General features: G+C 44.4%; 1 protein-coding gene across 1 annotated transcript in view; it reads left to right on the plus strand.

Moving 5' to 3' along the window:
- LOC132898969 (leucine-rich repeat-containing protein 9-like) overlaps positions 1–24,061 on the plus strand; it is an 85,579-nt gene that overhangs the window by 29,651 nt on the left and 31,867 nt on the right. The window contains 4 exon segments of the mRNA XM_060940631.1: positions 21,828–21,963; positions 22,878–23,024; positions 23,183–23,307; positions 23,515–23,727. Coding sequence (XP_060796614.1) covers positions 21,828–21,963; positions 22,878–23,024; positions 23,183–23,307; positions 23,515–23,727 — 621 coding nt within the window.

Below are 24,061 nucleotides of genomic sequence, written 5' to 3' on the forward strand. Positions count from 1 at the left end.
GACAGTGTAAAATTGCAAAGAGTTTGAACATATCATCATCTACAGTGCATAATATCATCAAAAGATTCAGAGAATCTGGAAGAATCTCTGTGCGTAAGGGTCAAGGCCGGAAAACCATACTGGGTGCCCATGATCTTCGGGCCCTTAGATGGCACTGGATCACATACAGGCATGCTTCTGTATTGGAAATCACAAAATGGGCTCAGGAATATTTCCAGAGAACATTATCTGTGAACACAATTCACCGTGCCATCCGCCGTTGCCAGCTAAAACTCTATAGTTCAAAGAAGCAGCCGTATCTAAACATGATCCAGAAGCGCAGACGTCTTCTCTGGGCCAAGGCTCATTTAAAATGGACTGTAGCAAAGTGGAAAACTGTTTTGTGGTCAGATGAATCAAATTTGAAGTTCTTTATGGAAATCAGGGATGCCATGTCATTCGGACTAAATAGGAGAAGGACGACCCAAGTTGTTATCAGCGCTCAGTTCAGAAGCCTGCATCTGTGATGGTATGGGGTTGCATTAGTGCGTGTGGAATGGGCAGCTTACACACCTGGAAAGACACTATCAATGCTGAAAGGTATATCCAGGTTCTAGAGCAACATATGCTCCCATCCAGACGACATCTCTTTCAGGGAAGACCTTGCATTTTCCAACATGACAATGCCAAACCACATACTGCATCAATTACAGCATCATGGCTGCGTAGAAGAAGGGTCCGCATACTGAACTGGCCAGCCTGCAGTCCAGATCTTTCACCCATAGAAAACATTTGGCGCATCATAAAATGGAAGGTACGACAAAAAAGACCTAAGACAGTTTAGCAACTAGAATCCTACATTAGACAAGAATTGATTAATATTCCTATCCCTAAACTTGAGCAACTTGTCTCCTCAGTCCCCAGACATTTACAGACTGTTGTAAAGAGAAAAGGGGCTGTCTCACAGTGGTAAACATGGCCTTGTCCCAACTTTTTTGAGATGTGTTGTTGTCATGAAATTTAAAATCACCTAATTTTTCTTTTTAAATGATACATTTTCTCAGTTGAAACATTTGATATGTCATCTATGTTCTATTCTGAATAAAATATGGAATTTTGAAATTTCCACATCATTGCATTCCGTTTTTATTTACAATTTGTACTTTGTCCCAACTTTTTTGGAATCGGGGCTGTATTCAGTCTTGCTAACACTTATCTCAAGCCCAACTGATTTTGTTGCATTCGCTGTGGTGCTTAGTTGTTTCTGGGCACCCTACATTGTTGATTCTAGCAACATATGTCGTCAGCAAAGTCCAGGTCATTTCATTTGACTTCGGGGATTCTTCATGACTGCCTTTGGTGAGTACTAAGACCTGAGTTGCACTTGTTGGTGGCTGTGGTCATAAGATGGTCTACCACTATGATGAAAAGGAAAGGCAAGCACATCTCCCTGCAAAACACCAGTGGTGATGTAAAACGTGTTGGATATTTTTCCATCCACTAAGTTTGCGCTCTTTGAATTGTCATGCAGAATTCGAATGGCCTAGACAATGCACAGCGGTATTCCATAGTGACAGAGGATGGTGAACATACATTCCCTGTTGATGGAATCAAACACCTTCTTAAAGTCTATGAAGGTTGCCACAAGAGGTAGCTGTTTGCATCTGAAGCCTTCAAATATTCTTCTGAGGATGTGGATCTAGGGCGGCACGGTGGTGTAGTGGTTAGCGCTGTCGCCTCACAGCAAGAAGGTCCTGGGTTCGAGCCCCGGGGCCGGCGAGGGCCTTTCTGTGTGGAGTTTGCATGTTCTCCCCGTGTCCGCGTGGGTTTCCTCCGGGTGCTCCGGTTTCCCCCACAGTCCAAAGACATGCAGGTTAGGTTAACTGGTGACTCTAAATTGACCGTAGGTGTGAATGTGAGTGTGAATGGTTGTCTGTGTCTATGTGTCAGCCCTGTGATGACCTGGCGACTTGTCCAGGGTGTACCCCACCTTTCGCCCGTAGTCAGCTGGGATAGGCTCCAGCTTGCCTGCGACCCTGTAGAAGGATAAAGCGGCTAGAGATAATGAGATGAGATGGGATGTGGATCTGTTGGCAACAGCTGCGTCCTGGTCTAAACCCCGCCTGGTTCCTTCTTTGTATAGGGTCAACCAGAGGACAAATCCTATTGAGGAGGATTTTGTTGTACACTTTAGCTGCGATTGACATCAGCATAATACCTCTGTAGTTGGTTTTTAGAGACAGGTCGCCCTTCTGAGGAACTGGCACTATGAGATTGGTGATCCACTGGGCTGGGGGTATTCAGCTGATGTAAACCTCTTTGCAGAATCGATGGGTGAATTAGACCATGGCCTCACCACTATCTTTTAGAGCTTCGGGAGTAATCCCACTGTCCATGGCAGCTGCTTTTCGCCTCTTGAAGCTGTGGATAACTTTCCTGGTTTCCTCTAGAGTGGGAGGCTCACATCTGATTAGGAGGTTGTTTGCTGCAGGAGGTGGGGTTGCATCACTGGAATTATTCTGGTTGTTCAGCAAAGTGCTGAAATACCTTGCCCAGTCAGCTAGTGACTCTTCCTCATTGGTAGGATTTGTACCGTCCTAAAGCTTGACCTTTCTGCTCATCTGAAGATGTTTCCCAGCAATGTCATTGATGATCTTCCAGGTGATTTTCATGTCTCCATGCTTCTCAGCTGTGGTGAGGTCTTCCAGTTTCTTCATTAGGATAGCTGTGTGGTCTTCCTGGTATGAGGCTAATAGTTCATCTGCCAGGTCCTTCCACTTCTGCATTTGATGCGGGTTTTTAAGGGCCAAGTATTGAGTCTTGGCATTGTCCATCTTGGCTTTAAGTTCCAGGGTCCTTGCAGTTACCCAGCTTGGCATACCACTGGGGACACGTTTGCCAATGGTCTTTTCAGCAGCTTCACAAACTGCATTCTTAAACTCACTGTAGCGGGAAGTTATTGGAGTTCCCTCATCTGTGGACAAACAGGCAAATCTGTTTGACAGTTCCAGCTGGAACTCGGCTCTTGTCTCCTCATGTTGTAGTTTCTCCGAATTAAAATGCTTCATTTTGCATGTGTTTGCCTTTGATGTTCTGAGGCTAATGGCAAGACTGATACTGACGATGCGATGGTCAGAGTCCAGTTCAACTGTATTGTATGCTCTACAGTTTTGAAGATAGTTGTGCCACTTGCTGTTGATGAGTATACAACCCCGATTCCAAAAAAGTTGGGACAAAGTACAAATTGTAAATAAAAATGGAATGCAATAATTTACAAATCTCAAAAACTGATATTGTATTCACAATAGAACATAGACAACATGTCAAATGTCGAAAGGAACAGCTGGAGGACCAAATTGCAACTCATTAGGTCAATTGGCAATGGGTCATTAACATGACTGGGTATAAAAAGAGCATCTCAGAGTGGTAGTGGCTCTCAGAAGTAAACATGGGAAGAGGATCACCAATCCCCCTAATTCTGCGCTGACAAATAGTGGAGCAATATCAGAAAGGAGTTCGACAGTGTAAAATTGCAAAGAGTTTGAACATATCATCATCTACAGTGCGTAATATCATCAAAAGATTTAGAGAATCTGGGAGAATCTCTGTGCATAAGGGTCAAGGCCGGAAAACCATACTGGGTGCCCATGATCTTTGGGCCCTTAGACGGCACTGCATCACATACAGGCATGCTTCTGTATTAGAAATCACAAAATGGGCTCAGGAATATTTCCTGAGAACATTATCTGTGAACACAATTCACCGTGCCATCTGCCGTTGCCAGCTAAAACTCTATAGTTCAAAGAAGACGCCGTATCTAAATACAACCCCGATTCCAAAAAAGTTGGGACAAAGTACAAATTGTAAATAAAAACGGAATGCAACAATGTGGAAGTTTCAAAATTCCATATTTTATTCAGAATAGAACATAGATGACATATCAAATGTTTAAACTGAGAAAATGTATCATTTAAAGAGAAAAATTAGGTGATTTTAAATTTCATGACAACAACACATCTCAAAAAAGTTGGGACAAGACCATGTTTACCACTGTGAGACATCCCCTTTTCTCTTTACAACAGTCTGTAAACGTCTGGGGACTGAGGAGACAAGTTGCTCAAGTTTAGGGATAGGAATGTTAACCCATTCTTGTCTAATGTAGGATTCTAGTTGCTCAACTGTCTTAGGTCTTTTTTGTCGTATCTTCCGTTTTATGATGCGCCAAATGTTTTCTATGGGTGAAAGATCTGGACTGCAGGCTGGCCAGTTCAGTACCCGGACCCTTCTTCTATGCAGCCATGATGCTGTAATTGATGCAGTATGTGGTTTGGCATTGTCATGTTGGAAAATGCAAGGTCTTCCCTGAAAGAGACGTCGTCTGGATGGGAGCAAATGTTGCTCTAGAACCTGGATATACCTTTCAGCATTGATGGTGTCTTTCCAGATGTGTAAGCTGCCCATGCCACACGCACTAACGCAACCCCATACCATCAGAGATGCAGGCTTCTGAACTGAGCGCTGATAACAACTTGGGTCGTCCTTCTCCTCTTTAGTCCGAATGACACGGCGTCCCTGATTTCCATAAAGAACTTCAAATTTTGATTCATCTGACCACAGAACAGTTTTCCACTTTGCCACAGTCCATTTTAAATGAGCCTTGGCCCAGAGAAGACGTCTGCGCTTCTGGATCATGTTTAGATACGGCTTCTTCTTTGAACTATAGAGTTTTAGCTGGCAACAGCGGATGGCACGGTGAATTGTGTTCACAGATAATGTTCTCTGGAAATATTCCTGAGCCCATTTTGTGATTTCCAATACAGAAGCATGCCTGTATGTGATCCAGTGCCGTCTAAGGGCCCGAAGATCACGGGCACCCAGTATGGTTTTCCGGCCTTGACCCTTACGCACAGAGATTCTTCCAGATTCTCTGAATCTTTTGATGATATTATGCACTGTAGATGATGATATGTTCAAACTCTTTGCAATTTTACACTGTCGAACTCCTTTCTGATATTGCTCCACTATTTGTCGGCACAGAATTAGGGGGATTGGTGATCCTCTTCCCATCTTTACTTCTGAGAGCCGCTGCCACTCCAAGATGCTCTTTTTATACCCAGTCATGTTAATGACCTATTGCCAATTGACCTAATGAGTTGCAATTTGGTCCTCCAGCAGTTCCTTTTTTGTACCTTTAACTTTTCCAGCCTCTTATTGCCCCTGTCCCAACTTTTTTGAGATGTGTTGCTGTCATGAAATTTCAAATGAGCCAATATTTGGCATGAAATTTCAAAATGTCTCACTTTCGACATTTGATATGTTGTCTATGTTCTATTGTGAATACAATATCAGTTTTTTAGATTTGTAAATTATTGCATTCCGTTTTTATTTACAATTTGTACTTTGTCCCAACTTTTTTGGAATCGGGGTTGTATGATCCAGAAGCGCAGATGTCTTCTCTGGGCTAAGGCTCATTTAAAATAGACTGGTGGCATAGTGGAAAACTGTTCTGTGGTCAGACGAATCAAAATTTGAAGTTCTTTATGGAAATCAGGGACGCCGTGTCATTCGGACTAAAGAGGAGAAGGACGACCCAAGTTGTTATCAGCGCTCAGTTCAGGAGCCTGCATCTCTGATGGTATGGGGTTGCATTAGTGCGTGTGGCATGGGCAGCTTACACATCTGGAAAGACACCATCAATGCTGAAAGGTATATCCAGGTTCTAGAGCAACATATGCTCCCATCCAGACGACGTCTCTTTCAGGGAAGACCTTGCATTTTCCAACGTGACCATGCCAAACCACATACTGCATCAATTACAGCATCATGGCTGCGTAGAAGAAGGGTCCAGGTACTGAACTGGCCAGCCTGCAGTCCAGATCTTTCACCCATAGAAAACATTTGGCGCATCATAAAATGGAAGATACGACAAAAAAGACCTAAGACAGTTGAGCAACTAGAATCCTACATTAGACAAGAATGGGTTAACATTCCTATCCCTAAACTTGAGCAACTTGTCTCCTCAGTCCCCAGACGTTTACAGACTGTTGTAAAGAGAAAAGGGGATGTCTCACAGTGGTAAACATGACCTTGTCCCAACTTTTTTGAGATGTGTTGTTGTCATGAAATTTAAAATCACCTAATTTTTCTCTTTAAATTATACATTTTCTCAGTTTAAACATTTGATATGTCATCTATGTTCTATTCTGAATAAAATATGGAATTTTTGTCCCAACTTTTTTGGAATCAGGGTTGTATGATCCAGCTGGGCTTTTGTTCCAGATGGGTGTTGCCAGGTCCACAGTCTACCCAAGGGTTGAGGGAATCTTGTTTGTGCTGGTCTGAATCTTGGCTCTATGCATAGATTTACAAGTCTTTCCCCATTCCTGTTTGTGTCTTGATGGAAGCAGTGTTTTCCTATCACCTCTGGATACGATTCATGGCTGTCAGCTCCTATGTGTGCATTAAAGTCTCCCAAGACGATATGGACATTGTGCACTGGAGTTTGTTCAATGTGTTCAGAGAGCTCGTCATAGAATCTATCCTTATCTGGCTCATCAGCACTCTCAGTTGGGGCATATACCACTGTGTTCATTACCTGCGGATTGCCATTGAAGGAGACAGATAATATCCTCTCTGACACCCTGGATGCAGACTGAATACAGTTGGCATCCCACCTTGACACCATTAGATCAATGCCACCCACACGCTGGGTAGATGCTGAGCTATAGATCAACAGCCACTGTTTGTCATCTGTCCATGTCTCTTCAACTGCTGAGTCTGTGATAAGTCGGTGTTCTTGCAGCCCCACTATGTTGACTCCAACCTCAGCACAGCCAGAGTACAGTTGGTGAATTTTACCCACTTGATGTAGGGTATGGACATTATAGGTAGCAATGACAAGTTTCTGTCTCAAGGGTATCCTTCCAGTGTCGGGAACAGCAGTCCTTTTGGTTCGCTGCTGATCCTTCATTCTGTCGTGCCTGTGACTAGGTTGGAGATTCCTTGCACATGGTCTGTAGGAGTTTCTAGTAGTTGTCGTAATCAGAAAGGTTCCCAGACATGTTTATACTCAGGTCTGGGGGTTTGAGTGGGTGATTAGCCGTAAACACACCCATGCTGAGTGAGGGGGTGTTGGGGTGTCTGTGAGTGACCTTCAGGCGAGATGGGTTGCTATTTAACCCATAGCTGGAGAACTGGATCATGGGCAGCAGGGCATGTGCACATGCCGGTGGGACTGCCTGCCGCATGTCTGGGGGCCGGGTCTCCTCCGAGTCCTTTGCAGTTTAGCCTGGGGCTGCAGGGTCCCCAGTTACCATGTGTCGCCACGTGGAGGCACTGCATAAGGCTTGCTGTTAGAGAGGCTATGTACTGGCAGGGAAGACTTATGCACTCGGCTTCCTTTTCGCTGTGAAACTAGCCAGGCATGAAAGCAGATACGCTAACACACTGGACGCGTCACAACAGCCATTTGGCACACAAATTTATAATATTTATATAGTTTCATCATGAACTTTATTATGTGCACTGATTAATCTCCTCCATGTTTATATACTCAGCTCAAGAACAACTCTAGAACAATTTCTAGATACTAACAATTTCTCATGCTACCATCTAATGTGGAGCTCTACAATACTGTGCAAAAGTCTTAAGGCCTGGTCCCACAATACTGATAACTATAACTCTGACTATAACTACAATTATAATGATAACTATAAATAAATTGGTCACCTGCAGTTTGTGGTTGGTGGTCACACCAGACCAATAACAATACCTATAGCCCAGGCCTGGATTTATCGGTATTGATGAGTGATTTTTCCAGGCCTGGACCTGATTCGATAAAACATCTGACCAATCAGGCAATTGTTTACATGTGACATTGTCTGAGTACATGCTATTTTTCCTGGGGATCTTTGTACATCATGAAGTCATGGAATACAGATTCATGGAAAATAAAAAATATAATACAAAGCACAGATCTTTTATTCATGGCTATGTGATTTTCCATGAAATATCAAAAGTAAATTAATAAAGTATACATATAAATGCAGGTAAGATATTTTAATTATGAACTATGGCAGTCCAAGCATTTAATTGTTTTAGACTTCTTAATTTTTTTTTATCTGTGATGCATCATCCATATGAAATCTGTAACCAGTCTGTAATATACTGAAACATCCAATCATACATTATTAGCATCCATGATGCATCCATTTTAAAATTATATTTCCGTAGTCCGTGACCTATGCATATTTTGTAAGCCACCGGAGTATGTGCATGGGTTGTTTTGAAGTCCAAGCTGTACAGTATGATGGAATACATCATGTGCTACTACTTGGAAAAAAAAAACTTCTATGACTATTCCTCAGTTGCATGTGTCAGAGTGCAGGCACTTATGGATGCAGGCACAGGGGAGAGCAGGTGAAGCAAACTGGAAACAAAGCCAAATCAGAGGATGAAAATCATAGTCAGAGTCACGGGCAGGGGTCGAGCAATCAGCAGACAGAGCAGCATAGACAAGGAGAGAAGATGAGGTTGAAGAGAGCATAAACAAAGTCGAGAAATCATAAAGACAGGCAGAAGGCAAACAGCTTGGTATGACAGGAAAGAATCACTGAACGATACTTTGCAACTGGAGTGACTAAGAGAGGGGTGTAAGTAGCAGAGCTAATTGATAAGGAAATGAGAGACAGGTGTAACTAATATGCAGGAGGGGGGTGCTGAGACTCTTGGGAATTGTAGTTTAGAGTGGCCATGTTTGGAGGCTGTTTCAAGCTGGTGCTCTCAACACTGTTACTGACAGACACCCCCCCCCGAGTTGCTCCCTCTGAAAGCTATATTCTTCCTGGGATGCCCTCTCCCCCTGGGTGCAGGCTTGCTGGGGTGTTGAGAGTGGAACTCCTGTGTCAGGAAAGGGTCCAGAATGTCTTTAGCTTCTACCTGGCTTCAGTCCTTGGGTCCGTAGCCTTCCCAATCTACCAGGTACTCTAGCTGTCCTCTTCTATGTCTACTCTCAACACCCCAGCAAGCCTGCACCCAGGGGGAGAGGATCTTGCTTCCCTGGTAAATGGGTTCCCCTTCTATGCTTGGGGGAGGGTACTCTTGGGTGGGAGTGTTTTCAGACAGTGGGCCTTGGATGGCAGGCTTCAGGCATGAGACATAGAATGTGGGAGCTATGTGGCTGTGAAGTGCGAGCTCGAGATGATAGGAGACTTCATTTACAGTCAAGCTGGAAAGTCTGCATGCCCCTTTCACCTTCTCCACTTTTTATGTTGTTACAGACTTATTCCACAATAGATTGAGTTCATTTTTTGTCACAAAATTCTACACAAAATAGCTCATAATGACAGTGAAAGCATGTTTTTAGACATTTGTGCTAATTTATTAAAAATCAAAATGTAAAATATCATATGTACACAAGTGTGGACACCCTTTGATATGACCCCCAAAAGTGGGCTGAGGTGCAGTTTGTTTCCACTGATACTGCTTGAGATGTTTCTACAACTTAATTGGAGTCCACCTGTGGTAAATTCAATTGATTGGACATGGTTAGGGATTGCCAACACCTGCCTATTTAAGGTCCCACAGTTGACAGTACATGTCAGAGCAAACACCAAGCCATGGGGTCAAAGGAATTATCCACTTACCTTAGAAACAGGTTTGTGTCAAGGCATAGATCTGGAAAAGGGTATAGAAAAATTGCTGCAGCTTTACAGGTCCCAAAGAGCACAGTGGCCACCATCATTCATAAATGGAAGAAGTTTGGAACCACCAAGAATCTTCCTAGACCTGGCTGCCCGGCGAAACTGAGTGATCAGGGAAGACGGGTCTTGGCCAGGGAGGTTAGCAGGAACCCAAGAGTCACTCTGACAGAGCTCCAGTGTATCCTTGTGGAGATGGGAAAACCTTTCAGAAGATCAACCATCCAGGCAGCACTCCACAAATCAGGCCTTTATAGTAGAGTGGCCAGACGGAAGCCACACCTTAGTAAAAGGCACATGACAGCCAGCTTGGAGTTTGCCAAAAGGCACCTAGAGGACTGTCAAACCATGAGAAACAAGATTCTCTGGTCTGATGAAACCAAAATTGAACTTTTTGACCTGAATACAAAGCATCCCCTCTGGAGGAAACCAGGCACCGCTCATCACCTGGCTAATGCCATCCCTATAGTGAAGCATGGTGGTGGGAGCAGCATCATGATATGCAGATGTTTTTCAGCAGTGGGAACGGGGCGACTAGTCCTGATAGAGGGAAAGATGAATGCAGCTAAGTACAGTGAAATCCTTGAAGAAAACCTGCTCCAGAGTGCTCTGGACCTCAGACTGGGGTGAAGGTTTACCTTCCAACATGACGATGACCCAAAGCACACAGCCAAGAGAACAAAGGAGTGGCTTCAGAGAAAGTCTGTGAATGTCCTTGAGTGGCCCAGCCAGAGCCCAGACCTGAATCCAATTGAACATCTGTGGAAGGAGCTGAAAATGGCTGTGTACCGATGCTTCCCATCCAATCTGACAGAGCTTGCAAGGATATGCCAAGAGGAATGGGCAGAAATGTCCAGAAAGAAGTGTGCCAAACTTGTAGCTTCTTTCCCAAGATGCCTTGAAGCTGTAATTGCTGCCAAAGGTGCATCAACCAATTATTAGGCTAAGGGTGTATACAGATATGTAACCCCTAAATAACCTATTTTTGTCAGTAAAATAAAATTGCATATTTTTGAAGAACCTGTTTTCACTTCATAATTATTGGCAATTGTGCATAGATGTTTGAGGCAAAAAATGAACTAAATCATTTAGTTCTGTAATGCAATAAAACGTGGAGAAGGTGAAAGGGGTGTGCAGACTTTTCGGTTTGACCGTATGCACTAAATAACTTTGTATGGTCCATTGTAGTGTGCCTGAAGCTTCTTGCATGTGTTAGGTTCCCTGGGGTCCTTAGTTGAGACCCATACTCGGTCTCCTGGAGAAAATTTTGGATTCTTGCTTCTGTGCTTGTCAGCATACTCCTTATATTTGGCGTTGACCACCTCTATATGCTGGTGTACCTCCTCCTATATCTGCTGGCTCCATGAGAACCACTCAGTGACCGCTTGTACTCATGCAGGTGCGTCATCCCATGGGAACAGTGGGGGTTGGTAGCTGAGTATGCACTGAAATGGGGTTAGTTGTGTTGCTGAGTGCTTGAGAGAATTCTGTGCATACTCTGCCCTCTGGAGGAATTGTGCCCAGTTCCTCATGCAGAAAATCTGCAGAAAACACCCCACTTCCTGATTGGCCCATTCCACCTGACCATTCGACTGTGGGTGGTAACCAAATGTGAGGCTTACTGAGACTCCCAATCATTCCATGAAGCAGGACCAGAGTCTGGAGATGAACTGAGGACCGCAATCACTGACAATATTCTCCGGGATGCCAAAATATTTGAATGTGTGCTGAAAGATTAGCTCTGCAGTTTGGAAAGCTGTAGGGATACCAGGTAGTGGGATGAGTCAAAGAGCCTTGTAAAATCTGTCTATAATGACCAGGGTGGTTGTGTTACCCCGGGAACGGTGGCAGGTTGGTGATGACATCAGTGGCCAGGTGGGACCAGGGTCTTTGGGGTACCAGGAGGGAGCATAACTTTCTGGTGGGTGGGGTACATGGTACCTTGGCCTGGGCACACTTGGCACACGAGGAGATGAAGTGGTTAATCTCAGTCACCATGTTCTCCCACCAATACTTGTTCTTGAGCAGCTGGTGTGTGTGATGGCTACTCGGGTGACTGGTGGCAGGAGATGCATGTGTTGATGTGATGAGTCTGCCTCTGAGGTGGTTAGGGATGTACAAGAGACTGGAGGGGCAGTTCTCTGGAGGTGTCTGAGGCTAAGAATCCTTGATTTCCTGGTCTAAGTCCCAAGTGACGGTTTGAACAAAGCATCCGGGTGCTAGGATGGGATGTGGTTCGGGGTTGTGAAGAGAGAGAAGCTGTGAATCCTGGACAAGGCATCAGCCTTGGTGTTCTTAGTGCCTGGACAATAGGATATTGTGAAGCAGAAACGTGTGAAGAATAATGCCCATTGGGCATGGCGTGTGTTGAGCTGTTTTGCTTTCTTGAGATACTTGAGGTTCTTGTGGTTCGTGAGGATGACAAAAGGGTGCATGGTCCCCTCCAGCCAGTGTCTCCACTCCTCTAGGGCTAACTTAATGGCTAATAATTCTCTGTTGCCAATATCGTAGTTCATCTCGGTGGGTGTGAGCTTCTTAGAAAAGAACGCTACCGGATGGAGCTTGGGCTTCTCCCCGAAACACTGAGAAAGAATGCCTCCCACACCTGTCTCGGAGGCATCTACTTCGAAGGTGAATGGTCTGGCTGGATCAGGATGTTGAAGTATGGGGGCAGTAGTGAATGCTGTCTTGAGCTTCTTAAAGGCCTCTTCAGCTGTGGGAGTCCACTGGAGGTGTCGGGGTGCCTTCTTTAAGAGGGAAGTCAGCAGTGCAGCCATTGTGCTAAAGTTCCTAATGAAACAATGATAGAAGTTGGTGAATCTCAGGAAACACTGAAGTTCCTTGACTGAGGCAGGTACTGGCCAGGATGTGATGGCGGACACTTTAGATTGATCCATGCTGACTACCTCTGCACTGATGATATACCCAAAAAAGGAGATCTGATGTGTGTGGAATTCACATTTCTCAGCCTTGATATACAGGTGATTCTTCAGGAGACGGGTGAGCACTGATCTCACATGTCTGAGATGGCTTTCTTCATCTGGAGCATATATCAGGATGTTGTCTATGTAGGCCACAACATATCTTCCCAACAGGTCTCAGAGCACATCATTAGTCAGGTATTGGAACACACTTTGTGCCGTAAAGAGGCCATATGGCATCACCTGGTACTCAAAACGGCTGGCTGTAGTGCTGAAGGCTGTTTTCTATTCATCCCCTTCTCTGACTTGGATCAAGTTATTGAGGTATTTCACCTGGCGTCACAGGGTCACGTGACGCCCTGGTGTCCGCCATTTTGAAGGTCAAGCTAGCTAATGTCAACAACATAGTAGCTAGTATGTTACTGTAGCAATGTTTACGTTCAGTCATTTGGATGACTTTTAAAACCTTTCAGTCTCAAGTTTTTCCTTTACTGTATTTACTAGTTTACTGTAATTATGATCCAGCAGCTATTTACACCGAATCCAGTGTAAATAACTGCCGGAGCGCTCTCCGGCTTGCTCCCCCTCAAATTAAGCAGCGCACTCCGGCTTGCTCCTGAAGTGCTCCGGCCGAGGTTCCGGAGCGCGCTCTGGCTTGCTCCCCCTCAAATTAAGCAGCACGCTCCGGCTTGCTCCCGTAGTGCTCCGGCCGAGGTTCCGGAGCGCGCTCCGGCTTGCTTCCCCTCAAATTAAGCAGCACGCTCCGGCTTGCTCCCGGAGTGCTCCGGCCGAGGTTCCGGAGCGCGCTCCGGCTTGCTCCCCCTCAAATTAAGCAGTGCGCTCCGGCTTGCTCCCGGAGTGCTCCGGCCGAGGTTCCGGAGCGTGTTCCGGCTTGCTCCCCCTCAAATTAAGCAGCGATCTCCGGCTTGCTCCCGGAGTGCTCCGGCCGAGGTTCCGGAGCGCGCTCCGGCTTGCTCCCCCTCAAATTAAGCAGCGTGCTCCGGGAGCAAGCCGGAGCGTGCTGCTTAATTTGAGGGGGAGCAAGCCGGAGCGCGCTCCGGCAGCTATTTACACTGGATCCGGTGTAAATAGCTGCCGGATAATAATTACAGTAAACTAGTAAATACAGTAAAGGAAAAACTTGAGACTGAAAGGTTTTAACAGTCATCCAAATGACTGAACGTAAACATTGCTACAGTAACATACTAGCTACTATGTTGTTGACATTAGCTAGTGCTAACAGCTAGCTGCTAGTACACTGCTACAACACAGACACCGACCCTAATAATACAGTTCTTGGTCATTGCCTGGTAACAGCAAATTTATAACAGGCCATGTCTCAACAGACTAAGGAGTTATTTCAATGACATTTAATAACATTTTGTTTATCCCGAGGACCGAAAGTAAATGAAAATGTGAACAAACCTTAGCTGTAATAAGATGGCGACCACCGGCTCCAGGGACGACCCACTGATGTAGGCATGTTACCCAGCCTGACACAAAATATTTGTAGGCATCCAAACTCTGATATGCTTTCAGATCAATACCTGTGTATGGCGATGGGTTTTTAACGACATAGGTATACAGATCATGTGGGCCGAAGTCAGGTAAAGACGAGGGCTTCGTGTACTTCCGTACGTCAGTGAACAATCCTGGTGGAAGCAGGTAAACGTCATTCTGTAAGCCTGCTAACCTCAATTTTTGCAAATACCTCTCCCTCTGCTCGCCCTGTAAATGCCCTACGTCGCTGGATAGTGAAGGTGTTTTCTGCATCTCGCTCCTTTTTCTTTTATGTTTTTCGTTTGTCGCCTTCCTCGCATTCAAACTGATTCGAGCCGTGACGTCCAAAATGGCAGCCTAACGATGCATCACATGACTTGGTCACGTGGGTGAAAAACCTCAATAGGCGCTACATAGGTCCAGCTTGGTGAAGATCTTGGCCATACGTCGTTGTTTGAGGGCTGAGGGCACCAGTGGAAGAGGATAGGGGTATTTCACTGAGATTTAGAGATTAGATTAGATAGAACTTTATTGATCCCTTTGGGCGGGTTCCCTCAGGGAAATTAAAATTCCAGCAGCATCATTACAGGATAAACAGAGAATAGAAAATAGAGAAAAACTTCTAGATAAATTAAATTAAGTATTTACATATACAAATATAAAAAAGAATAAGATATGGGGAAAAAAAGAAAAAAAAAGCCAGCAGGAGAGGTATTGCGCATTTATATTGCACATTGTCCAGTATTGCTTATTGTCAGGCTAGGCTACTGCTCCTTCCCTTCCTGTACTCTGTCCTCCTGTTACTTACCCCCCCCCCCCCCCCCCAGAGAGGAGTTGTACAGTGTGATGGCATGAGGGACAAAGGAGTTTTTAAGTCTGTTAGTCCTGCACTTGGGAAGGAGCATTCTGTTACTGAACAGGCTCCTCTGGTTGCTGATGATGGTGAGTGATGATGGTGATGATGGTGATGATGATGGTGACTGGCATCATCCATGATGTTCAGTAATTTGTCCATAGTCCTCTTCTCTGCCACCGTCACCAGAGAGTCCAGCTTCATGCCGACCACAGAGTCAGCATGATCAGTTTGTCCAGCCTGGACATGTCCTTGGATGTGCTACCCCCCCAGCACACCATGGTGTAAAACAGGACACTGGCGACCACGGACTGATAGAACATCCACAGGCATTTCCTGCAGATGTTAAAGGACCGCAGCCTCCTCAGGAAGTATAGCCTGCTCTGTCCCTTCCTGTACAAGTGGTTGGTGTTGCAAGTCCAGTCCAGCTTGCTGTCCAGCCACAGCCCGAGGTACTTGTAGGAATCCACAGCCTCCACCTCGACTCCCTCGATCAGAACTGGTCGTGACCTTGGTCTGGACCTCCCAAAGTCAATTACCAGCTCCTTGGTCTTTGAGGTGTTGAGCTGCAGATGGTTCCTGTTGCACCAAATGGCAAAGTCCCTCACCAGGCTCCTATACTCCTCCTCTCTGTCATCCCTGATATACCCCATGATGGCTGTCTCATCGGCGAACTTCTGAATGTGACACAGCTTCAAGTTGTAGCAGAAGTCCGCGGTGTACAGGGTGAAGAGAAGAGGGGCCAGCACCATGCCCTGGGGTGCTCCGGTGCTGCTAATCACAGTGTCAGACGTGGTGTCCTTCAGCCTGACGTACTGCGGCCTGTTGGTGAGGTAGCTGGAGATCCAGGTTGAGGCCACGGTAATCAATGCAAGGTAGGAGACTGCCCTCTTTCTTCTCTACGAAGAAGAAGCCAGCTGAGGCAGTTGATATGGAAGGGTAGCTGTAACCCTGGTTCAGAGCCTTCTGAACATACTCCTCCATAGCCACTTGTTCATTCTGGGACAGAGGATAAAAGCGGTTACACAGCAGAGAAGTGCCAGGTAGAAGATCAATGGCACAATCATATGTGTGATGTGGAGGTAGGCCACAAGCCTTACACTTACTGAAGACCTCCTTCAAGTCCATATTGCATTCAGGAACATTCTCTAATGAGTCAGGCTGGGGACTCTCCACAGATATGGAGGAGAGAGTCAGTTGGGGAAGAAGGAGGCAGTTCTGAAAACATGTGGGTGACCACTGGATAATATCCTTACTTTGCCAGGAGATTAATGGATCATGTAGTTGCAGCCATGGATAGCCCAGAATGATGTCTTGATGTGCTGTGGAAGTGAACAAGAGCAATATGAGCTCGGAATGGAGAGCTCCCACCTGAATGTGCAATGGAGACTTGCAAGTAGTGATGAGTCTGCTCCCTATTGAACCTCCGTCGATGGTTCTGATGCTGAACAGTCTCTGTAGGGAGTTAGTGGGCAGACTGAACTTCTGGATGATCGAGCTGTCAATGAAGCTCCCCTCTGCCCCAGAATTAACAAACACAGAAAGCACATGTGTCAAGGAAGATAGCTTCAGTATAACAGGTATTTTGAAAGCTTTTGTTTAAAGGGGTATCAGGGAACTCACCGGGCTGGACGAGGCTTCGGCTGAGCTAGTGTGAGGAGGACGAATGGGGCACTGGGAAATGGGGTGAGTAGGATCCCCACAATAAAAATATAGGCCTTCTCGCCTCCTCCTTTCTCATTCTGAGCACTTTACACAAGTTTGTGAAACCTCCATGGGTGTAGGTGCATGGGCGTTAGGTACAGGCATGGTTGTCCCCTTTAGAGACGGTCGGCTGTGGAGTAAGTGGTCCAGCCTAATGGCAAGCTCTATGAAGGAATCCAGCATAAGGTGTTTGTCTCTACATGGAAGCTCACTTAGCACTTCAGGGTGTAGACCTTGGTGAAAAACCACCTTAAGAGCAGGCTCGTTCCAGCCACTGGCAGCAACAAGGGTTCAGAAGTCCAGAGCATATTCTGTGACTCTTCTTGCGCCCTGCTTAATAGTCAGTAGACTTTCACTGACTTCAATACCTTCTGGTTCGTGGTCAAAAACTTGCTTAAATAAGTTGAAGAAATGGTCATACGAAGTAGTGTGCTCACCTCCACGCTCCCAAACAGTGCTCGCCCATTGCAGCACCTTTCCCATTAATAATGAAAGGAACTTTGCGACTTTCTGTTCTTTGGTGATACTGGTGAGTGCAGAGAAATACATGGAGCACTGGAGCAGAAATCCTTTACAGCTGGGCACATCGCTGGCATATTTCTGAGGTAGTGAGAGAAGCTTGGTGGAGCTCGTAGAGGATTCAGGGCGCCTTAGGAGGGCCTGCAACATCACGGCAGCAAGCTGTGCCATCCTGGTGTTGAGATTGGAAAGCATCTGCTGATGTTCTCCTAAGAGACAACCTTGAGCATTCAGAGCAGTCTGCTTTGCCTCCTCTGCTGCATCCATAGAGGCGAAGTATCCTGTCAGAGTGCAGGCACTTATGGATGCAGGCACAGGGGACAGCGGGTGAAGCAAACTGGAAACAAAGCCTAATCAGAGGATGAGAATCGTAGTCAGAGTCATGGGCAGGGGTCGAGCGATCGGCAGACAGAGCAGCATAGACAAGGAGAGAAGATGAGGTCGAAGAAAACATAAACAATGTTGAGAAATCGTAAAGACAGGCAGAAGGCAAACAGCTTGGTATGACAAGAGAGAATCACTGAACAGTACTTTGCAACTGGCATGACTGAGAGAGGGGTTTAAGTAGCGGAGCTAATTGACAAGGAAATGAGAGGATGTAATTAATATGCAGGAGACGGGTGCTGAGACTCTTGGGAATTGTAGTTTAGAGTGGCCATGTTTGGAGGCTGTTTTGAGCTGGTGCTCTCAACGCTGTTACTGACAGCATGCATTTATTTACATGAGTGGCAGGACCAACCGATGTTACAATCAGGGTTATAGTTGTGGTGTGACTGCTCCAGACTGGAACTAAATTCAGGCATAGGTATTGTCATAGTTGTAGTTATAGTTCTAGTTATCGGTGTTTTGGGACCTGGCCCTTAAGCACATGTAAAGAAATGCCGTAGACCAAAAATGGCTTTAAAAAATGAAATGTTTTGACATCTCATCTCATGCCGCTTTATCCTTCTACAGGGTTGCAGGCAAGCTGGAGCCTATCCCAGCTGACTACGGGCGAAAGGCGGGGTACACCCTGGACAAGTCGCCAGGTCATCACAGGGCTGACACATAGACAACCATTCACACTCACATTCACACCTACGGTCAATTTAGAGTCACCAGTTAACCTAACCTGCATGTCTTTGGACTGTGGGGGAAACCGGAGCACCCGGAGGGGACCCACGCGGACAACATGCAAACTCCACACAGAAAGGCCCTCGCCGGCCCCGGGGCTCGAACCCAGGACCTTCTTGCTGTGAGGCGACAGCGCTAACCACTACACCACCGTGCCGCCCATGTTTTGATATTATAAAAATATTTAAAAAAACAGCAGTAAGCCCTAATAAATGAAACAAAGTCAATATTTGGTGTGAGATGAACCTTTGCTTTAAAAAAAAACTAGTAGTCTCAGGTACAATGAGTGCAGTTGTATAAGGAAATGAGCTGGAGGTCTTACTGAGCATAGAACCAGCCACAGTTCTTCTGGACACTTTGATTGCCACACTTACTTCTTGATTTTACAGCAAAACCCAATAGCTTTCATTATGTCTTCTTTTTTAATCTGAAAAGTGGTCTCTTATGTAATATGCTGCTCAGATACAAACTTTTTTTCTGTAACATTTAATTTTGTGCTGGAAAATGAACATTTGGAACTTGAAAATGTTTTTGTACAGACTGGATAATGTAGAAGTCATAAAATAGAAATCTATAACAAAGTTTGTACGAAGAAAATAGGGTGTCTAACACTGTTGTGCAGTACTGTAGATCATCTCTAGAATCAGAACATCACTGGATGCTGGCATTCTCAGGAAGAATCTCTAGAACAATCCAGATAAATCTCTCCAGAATAATTTCTAGAATATTCTAGAATTAATCTCTCCCAGAACAATAACTAGAATATTCAAAAGTAATCTCTGTAGAATAATATTTCCAGGCTCATCTCCAGAATAATCTTCAGAATAATCTCTAGAATAATCACTTTAGAAATAATCTCTCCAGATGAACTATCCAGAATAATCTAGAATAATCTCTCCAGAACAATTTCAAATGCTCTCCCCAGAATAATCTCCATCATCAATTCACTGGAATAATCTCTCTAAAATAAACTCTTAAGGAAAATCTAGAATCCCTTTTAACATAATCTGGAATCATCTACAAAATATACTCTTCTAGACTGTTATAAATGATCTTGTTGTTGCAGCGAGGGTGTGGTCGAGAATTGGCTGAGGAGTCAGGTTGAACCAGCAGGTAACATGATGAGTTACATCTGTGTCACTTGTGTCGATGAATGTGTGTCTCTGTGTGTCTTTTGGATGGCCGGTAACGAGAGAGAGAGAGAGAGAGACAGAGAGAGAGAGAGTGCACTGCGTTCTCCTACGTGTGTCTATATATCTGTCAGTAGTCACTGAAAAGTGAACGATAAAAATAAAGTGCTCCTCGAATTGTTGCACCTGTCTCCAGTTCCTCGTTGTCCCACCTCAGGGAATTGTTACACTACAACAGCCTAATCTAGTGTGAACCTTGAGTCTGGTGCATTTACCATTACAGGCAAGAGGCAGACACTCTTATCCAGAGTTACATACAATGTACCCAGAGCAGCCTGGGGAGCAGTTGGAAATTGGGTGCCTTGCGCAAGGACACTTCAGCCATTCCTGCCAGTCCATGGCCTAATAGTTAGAGAAGCAGCTTTATGACCTTTTGGTCTTAAAGCTACTTCTCTAACCATTAGGCCATGCCCCCTCCCCGGTGAAAGTGCTCATTCTGGGAAATGCTTTGCTGACTGACCTGCCTAGGCTTTCTCCTGATTTTGGTGGTCATGGACGGGTTCACCTGTGGAGAGAGAGAGAGAGAGAGGCGGTTAGTGGCAGCACAGACATTGAAGGAGAAAGGGGTGAGGAGACACAAGGACAGACATGAGTGCGGGGAGTGGGAATCAGAGGAATTGGGCCCCGTCTATGAGGGGATGGAGTAGGGGAGGGGCAAGGAGAGGAGAGGGAGAGAGTGAGAGAGAGAGGAAGAGAAGCTGTAGGAGCGCTTGCTTGCAGACATGCCATCAGCTGGTCCTCTGCCAGTTGGACCGCCTCCTCCAGCAATGCACCAGCTGCCAGTCCTTCACTTGAGCCTCGCACAGAGCCTGGAAGCGCTGCCCCTGCTCGACGGACAGGGCGAGAAGCTCTGGGTGCTGGCATTGGAGGTTGATGATGAGTATTTGGAGGAACTCCCTGATTGGTTTGGACTCCATGGTTGCATTTGTTCCTCAATATCTGGGTCACAGCATCAGTGTAACAATTCCCTGAGGTGGGACAATGAAGAACTGGAGACAGGTGTAACAATTCAAGGTGCACTTTATTTTTATCATTAAATTTTCAGTGACTACAGACACATGTATAGACACACATAAGAGAATGCAGCTCTCTCTCTCTCTCTCTCTCTCTCTCTCTCTCTCTCTCTCTCTCGTTGCTGGCCATCTGAAAGACACACACACTGTGTCCAAAATCACTCACTACTCACTATATAGTGAGGTCGCCATTTTGTAGTGCTGTCCGAATGTATAGTGAGAATTCTTACACGCTCTATAGTGGATTCATAGTCACCCTATATATTGGACTACAGTGCATCGTGAAAAGTAGTGTACAACCGATGGTCACTAACCAAGCAATATATACCATCATGCATTGCAGTTGCACTGAAAGAAAAGCCGTAAAAGCTGTTTCATAAGGACCGTTAAGTATTTTAGATTGAGTATAGCGGTAGTTTGTTTTTGCTTATAACAACGGGCATGAAACAAATGTATAAGTTGTTGTGAGAAAATGGAAATAATGTTGCAGTGTGTTGAGGGTGAATGGACGGAGGAAGAAACACATTATAAATGGACTTTCAAGTACAGTTAAAATAGTAAGAGAATAGAAAATAAGCTAAAATAGAATAAGACAGATAAAATACAAGAATAAAAGTTTTAGTGCAGAGTGATGAATTAATCAAAAGCCTCAAATTTGATTTAATAAAAGGCAGCGGCAAAGAAGAAAGTATTCAGCCTTGATTTAAAAGAACTGAAAGATGCAGCAGACACAAAGCACTTTGTATTTATTAATGTGGGAAATATGCTAAGTATAATATGTATTTATCACAAAAATATATGCATGTATTTATTATTTTGAAAATCCACAGGCCGACTGATCTGGCATGTTTTGATTGTGCAACAGTAATGACGTAAATAATGGCGCGGTGGAGTAGTGTCTGAAAGTGTTTTTTTTTTTTTTTCATTTTACCAATGAGCTCACTATATAGTCCTCTATATAGAATTCCCTAGATCGTGAGTAGTGAATGAGTGAGTGATTTTGGACACAGCTACAGAGACACACGTTCATAGACAGCCAGTAATTAGACACAGGTGTAACTCGTCACGTCACTTGCTGGTTCAACCTGACTCCTCGCCATTCACAGCTGACACTTGACCACACCCTTGCTGCCACACTTGTATTATTCTAGAAAGCTCTAGATATTAGCATATGCTAATTAATTCAAGAGTAATCTCTAGAATAGCTATTGATAATCAACTGTACTCTCAAGGGATAATCTAGATCATGGTATTGTCAGTATTATGTTGTTTACTCTGTGTGTGTGTGTGTGTGTGTGTGTGTGTGTGTGTGTGTGTGTGTGTGTGTGTGTGTTCAGGCCATGGGTAGAGACTGTGCTGTGCCTCTTTCTAACAGTGTCAGCACATGTGAGGAGCTGCGTATAAGATTTGTTCAGAGCAAAGCCACCAGTCAGGAAACCGAAAGCACAGAGAACCCTCTGCCCTTCAAACAGGGTCTGTATTTGATTATCTAGTGCTCTGGATTGTCGAGAGCACATTATCTAGAACAGTTGTTCTCATGTCTGCATTTTTTTATCTGTTGTTGTTTTGTATTTCTGTCGTCAGCTATTTATCGAGAGCAGTGATACTTGGGTTAGGGTTTTTATAGACAAACTAGTTTTTGGGTTACTGAGGTTTGGATTAAAACCTGGTCAATTCAAGTGACCAGCTCATAACTATAAGAACTCAATAATAAATATAATAACTTTAAATAAATAATGATGGGATATCATTGCCACCAAAATCACAGATCCCCTGGTGTTGGTTTTCAGTGACCCCACGAGAGCAAGTTTTTTCAGTCTATATTTGTCATTCAGTTTATGATTTTATAGCAGATTTATATTCTATTTATTTAAAGAAATTGTATTTAATCAACAGCTTAATTTATTTGCTTATGCTTATTTAAATTTGTGGAGAAAAGGTTGGTCTGTTTTGTTTTTTCTGGAGCAGTGTTTTTCTATCTTTGCCTTTTAATCTATCTCAAGATGGGACTCTCACAGCAACAGCTGTGATTTATGATTGTTCCTGTCATCCCTTTGCACCAAGCAGTTTATTTATAGTTTTCTGCTCCAGGAGAACCCTTTGAATCTTGAAGTGTCATAAAGAGGGTTCTTCTTCAAGACTAATCTAGAGCATCTAACAGACACAGATTGATCTGGGCTGTGGTTCTTAATTATTTATTAAATATTTGTTAAAGCTTGTGTATCATAGTTAACTGTGTTCAGTGTACACACATCTATCTAGACTCATATCTGGAATAGAAGCACTGAACTGAAGATGATGTTGCAGTGTTTATTAGAGAGGAATAAATATTTATTCTATTGAGATACAGTACTGTGGAGCATTTCTAATTGCTGTGTGTGTATCAGGTCAGCTGATTATGTCTAAAGCATTCCTGGGTCACAGCGTGCCACTGAGAGCTGGAGTGCCGCTGGATGCAGTGTTTTATCTCAACGCTCACTCAGTGTACCAAAAAGCAAGTGCGAAGCAACACACCACCAATCAGGACAACAAAGGTGTGTGGATGTGAGAGAGAGAGAGAGAGAGAGAGAGAGACATATTGTGTATAGCTGTGTGAGAAATTATAGTATATTGTCAGAATATGAGTGAGAGTTGATGAAATGTTTAAAATAAAGTTTTTTGTCGTGTGTGTGTGTGTGTGTGTGTTTTTCAGGAAGTCTGTGTTCCTTTGAGCTGGAGGGATGCTGTCACTGCACGAAGAGACAAACTTGGTGGTACGTTTTCGACCACGAACTCGTTCTGCCTGAGTATCTCATCGACTTTGAGTATATCACACAGGTGATGTGCACTTAAAATAAATAAACCAAAGATTTCTTAAAGTATTCTCAAAGCAGGCATCATTAAGCATGATAACATAATACTTAGAAAATCAAAATTGGCTGCTGGATTTGAACACCTCAACCAGAGGTGTAATTAACACAGTGTAGTACTGTGTATTATATGTTTAATAAAACCTTAATAAAAAAGAATTAACCCCATGTTTAGGAGGGATCCCAGTCATCCTGCTTGCATACCCCAGGCTCTCTCAATGCCCCTGTTGCCCCTGATGATGTCATACCAGTGTCTAATGATGAGCAGGTCTTGGACGAGCAGGTTTTGTCTCTTGAACCCGTCCCAAAGCCACAACCCAAACTGCTTATCCTGGATGAGAGAAGTGTTCTGACAGCGGCTCAAGCAAATGTCCTCAGCCAAATCACTGTGAGGGTCAAAACACTGAAACACTCCACATTCTACACACTTACATTTCACACTACTTTCTCAGTGCTGCTGAATGGTTACACATGGTTAACGATACAGTAATCAGCAAATAAAATATGGCATCTTTCAGTGCATTGTGAGATATATTTTGGGTGTTTATTGATTCCTGATTAAATAAAATCTCAGTGTTTACATGCTTCTGTCAAGAGATATCTAGTAGAACTCAGTGAGACATGCACAATGTATGATAAACAATAATGTACAGTGGTGCTTGAAAGTTTGTGAACCCTTTAGAATTTTCTATATTTCTGCATAAATATGACCTAAAACATCA

The sequence above is a fragment of the Neoarius graeffei genome, chromosome 15 (assembly GCF_027579695.1).
Source record: "Neoarius graeffei isolate fNeoGra1 chromosome 15, fNeoGra1.pri, whole genome shotgun sequence".
In the NCBI taxonomy this organism is placed as follows: Eukaryota; Metazoa; Chordata; class Actinopteri; order Siluriformes; family Ariidae; genus Neoarius; species Neoarius graeffei.